General features: G+C 38.5%; 1 protein-coding gene across 1 annotated transcript in view; it reads right to left on the minus strand.

Moving 5' to 3' along the window:
• Positions 1–3157, minus strand: part of NKAIN3 (sodium/potassium transporting ATPase interacting 3) — a 658614-nt gene that overhangs the window by 8991 nt on the left and 646466 nt on the right. Inside the window, exon 6 of the mRNA XM_012813285.1 lies at positions 2960–3030. Coding sequence (XP_012668739.1) covers positions 2960–3030 — 71 coding nt within the window. The remainder of the gene's footprint in view (positions 1–2959; positions 3031–3157) is intronic.

A 3157-nucleotide genomic window follows, 5' to 3' on the forward strand; every position in this document is an offset into this window, starting at 1 on the left:
AGTACTGTCTGCTAAATTCATGAAATAAATAAATAAATTACTTACCTAAATTATCTGAATAGCTGATTTGTTGACATCACTTGTTTAACTAGCATTAGCACGCAGTACGATGTGTAACATCTGAGAGACAGTTACAAAATGTTTCACTGTTGCCAATGTCCAAAAATGCCATTGTTCATTAAGTCCAAACAATGGTGGTCGAATTCTAACAACTGATCAACAATGCCAACTTTGATAAGCAGTTCTCCATAATCAGTTCTCAACAATTATTTATTAAAGTTTAACATTATAAAATTAACAAAAATAATATAAAACTCACATCCTGATGAAATAGCCACATGGCAGCCGAAAACTGTCTATTCCCTCCCTTCCCGTTCTCTCGCTGTTCCCTAGCTTATCATGCATTCTTTCCAAAATTGGGACTTTTTTAAAACGCTGCATAATGCAGGACAAATTGTTAAAAACCAGGACTGTCCCACCGAAAGCGGGACGTCTGGTCACCTTACACATACACATACCTGGCAGTATGCTAAGGATTGTTCTGATCCCCTTAACAAAGCGGTTTCTTCATAAAACCTGGCTTTGTACTCCATGGAGATTCACTAGGCTTAATGAAAGTTAAAAACCAGTATTTGCTTTCCTCTCTAGCAATTTAGTACAGAAGGTTGGATTTTTCTCCAAGCTGTTGCTGCTTGGAGATACGGTATCATTGAGCTGGGTATGATGGAATCAGTACAAAGGCCTCATTAAAGGAAATCAAGCAGGCTGACACGTGCTGACTGGATAAATGCCACAGTGTTCGCCCAGTGGTGGGGAGTACAAATACTGACCTCTTAAACTGTTTCATGCACAATGATTTCAATCCAGGCTTAGTTTGATCTTTCAGATTCCTGCTTCCTTCCTGGTTCAAAGGCATTCCATATTAGTCTGACATGATAATATGCATAATGTGTCAAAGCAGAAATTTGATCTCCTGCTTCCTGTTAAAGCAGTAGCCTGTAGTTTATGCTACGTTCAGCTAAAATGGTGTGAGGTCAGCATGAACAGGGATGTTGAGAAAACCCTTCGAGGAGAGAGCGGAGTTGATCAGTCTTTTTGGTGATCTTAAAAGGATGTTTTATGTGTTCTTGATTCACAGAGGTGGAAGGGAATTTAAAGAACATTAAGTTGAAGTCACTTTCTCCTGGGCCATGCCACCGAACATCCCTTTGAGGTACAGAGGTATATGGAGGTCCATCTTTTAAATAAGTCATTCAAGAAAGGAGATTCCATTATCAACATTTGTCAACTGCAGTTTCTAATAACCTTCCCTAACAGAAAGATCTCTCTTACATTGCAACATTTCTCATATTGCGGTTTCTCTGGTGAGTTATTTTTTCCTAACAGTGGAGATTAAAGAAATCATTCATCATCCTCTTATCACATAACAAATATGTGAAGACTCTCCACATCGCCAGTGGGCATTGTTTTAGTTCTTCTCTTGCTTCCAACACACTGATCATCTTATTATTGTCACAATCCCTGCCAAGTTCTCCAAAGCCACAAACAGCAACTTTTGGAGCCTCGTTTACGAGCACTCAGTAGCATGAGTAATGAACAAGGTGGTGACTACTTGGCTAGCGTGTTATACGGGGTAAATGTTTTCCCTAATTGGATTTGCTTTAAGAAGCCAGAATTAATTCAAACATCTATCCTGTGGCAGACACAGTGCTGATTTGTCTAGCCTGTGAGCTATGTTTACTTCAGATCATTCTGCCAGAATAAAATTAATTTAACCTGAGAGGGTAGAGAAGCCCATACAGGCCTCTCAGAGCTTTGTTCCCTAAAGATGCTGGATGTGCGGGTTGCAGATTTGGGCAAGAGCCACCGTGGCAAAGAAGCAGCAGAGGGACCCTTCCATATGCATTTGTTATGCCAGTGGCTGGTTTACATAACCTCCTCTGTCACCACTGGACTACAGAACATTGGACCCAAAACCCAGGAAGGTCACTGAAGCGAGTCTGTCCCATCAGGCTGGGTGACATGGCCAGCTCTCCCAGCTCTGTGACTGACCTCAGTAATGGGACATTGAGAAAGCTGCCTGATCTCTATGAGCCTCAGTTTCCTCATCTGTGAAGTGGGACTATTACCTAGTACATTACAGCATTTCATGAGAACTAAATGAGCAAAGTACTTACTGTGTGATATGTAGTAGCTATTATTATTTTACACAGTTGTCTATTTACTACTTAAAGTTTTCTAGTATTTATTTATTTATTTATTTCAATGTTTTCTAGTATTTTACCAATCAAGTGACCAAGATTCCTTCCTTATACTCAACAGAAACCTATCTAGCTTTAGGTGGTTTTTTGGTTTGTTTTCTTCTGTTTTTATTTTTTTTGTTGTAATTGTTTAACTTCCTTTTATGTACATAGAAAACTTATTCCTGAATTTGTTAGTCAAACATTTGATTACTAGAACAGAATAGGCAGTTTTATAAACAGTATACACGTATTATCTCATTTAATCCATTCCCTACTCTGTGAAACCTTATTAGGGATGTTAGAACAAGCTTCAGAGATGCCAAGGAAGGCAGCTCAGACCCCATGTGGAGAGCCAGGGTCCACCCTACATCTCTTTCCCCTTCCCACGTGGCTGTGCTGCCCCCAGACACATACTCAGCCTTCACTTCGGCAGACTAAATAATCTCATCTTTTTTCCAACTTGGCAGTCAGCTATTGACAGGTTAAATACAATACATTGTTATTTTAGAAATATAAACCATGTCACCTACTTCAAAACATTTCTGGAATGAATAATAATAATGATAATGTTGGGTTACATGTGAAAGGTGTATTTTAATATGAGTGGAAAATTAAACCAATGATTAGTAGCAATAGATTCAACTTATTTCAGGTTTGGTTAGTTTGGGCCAAGTTAGAAGGATTAATATTTTTCATATCATCACACCTTTACTTACAGGTTTAACAGGCTTTAACTCAACATGATCCTGGTAGTAGGAGTGTGTATCAAGTCCGCCTATGAAATCAACTGAAAATACAACATAGCCCAATATGAATAAGTGCGTAAAGAAAGATGCACATAATACTAAATGTTTGAAGTAGAATACATTAAGAATAAGATTAACACAGTTGTCTGTTTACCAAAAAATGGAAAA

This window comes from Otolemur garnettii, unplaced genomic scaffold (genome assembly GCF_000181295.1).
Source record: "Otolemur garnettii isolate 467f Iridium unplaced genomic scaffold, OtoGar3 scaffold00255, whole genome shotgun sequence".
NCBI classification, from domain to species: domain Eukaryota; kingdom Metazoa; phylum Chordata; class Mammalia; order Primates; family Galagidae; genus Otolemur; species Otolemur garnettii.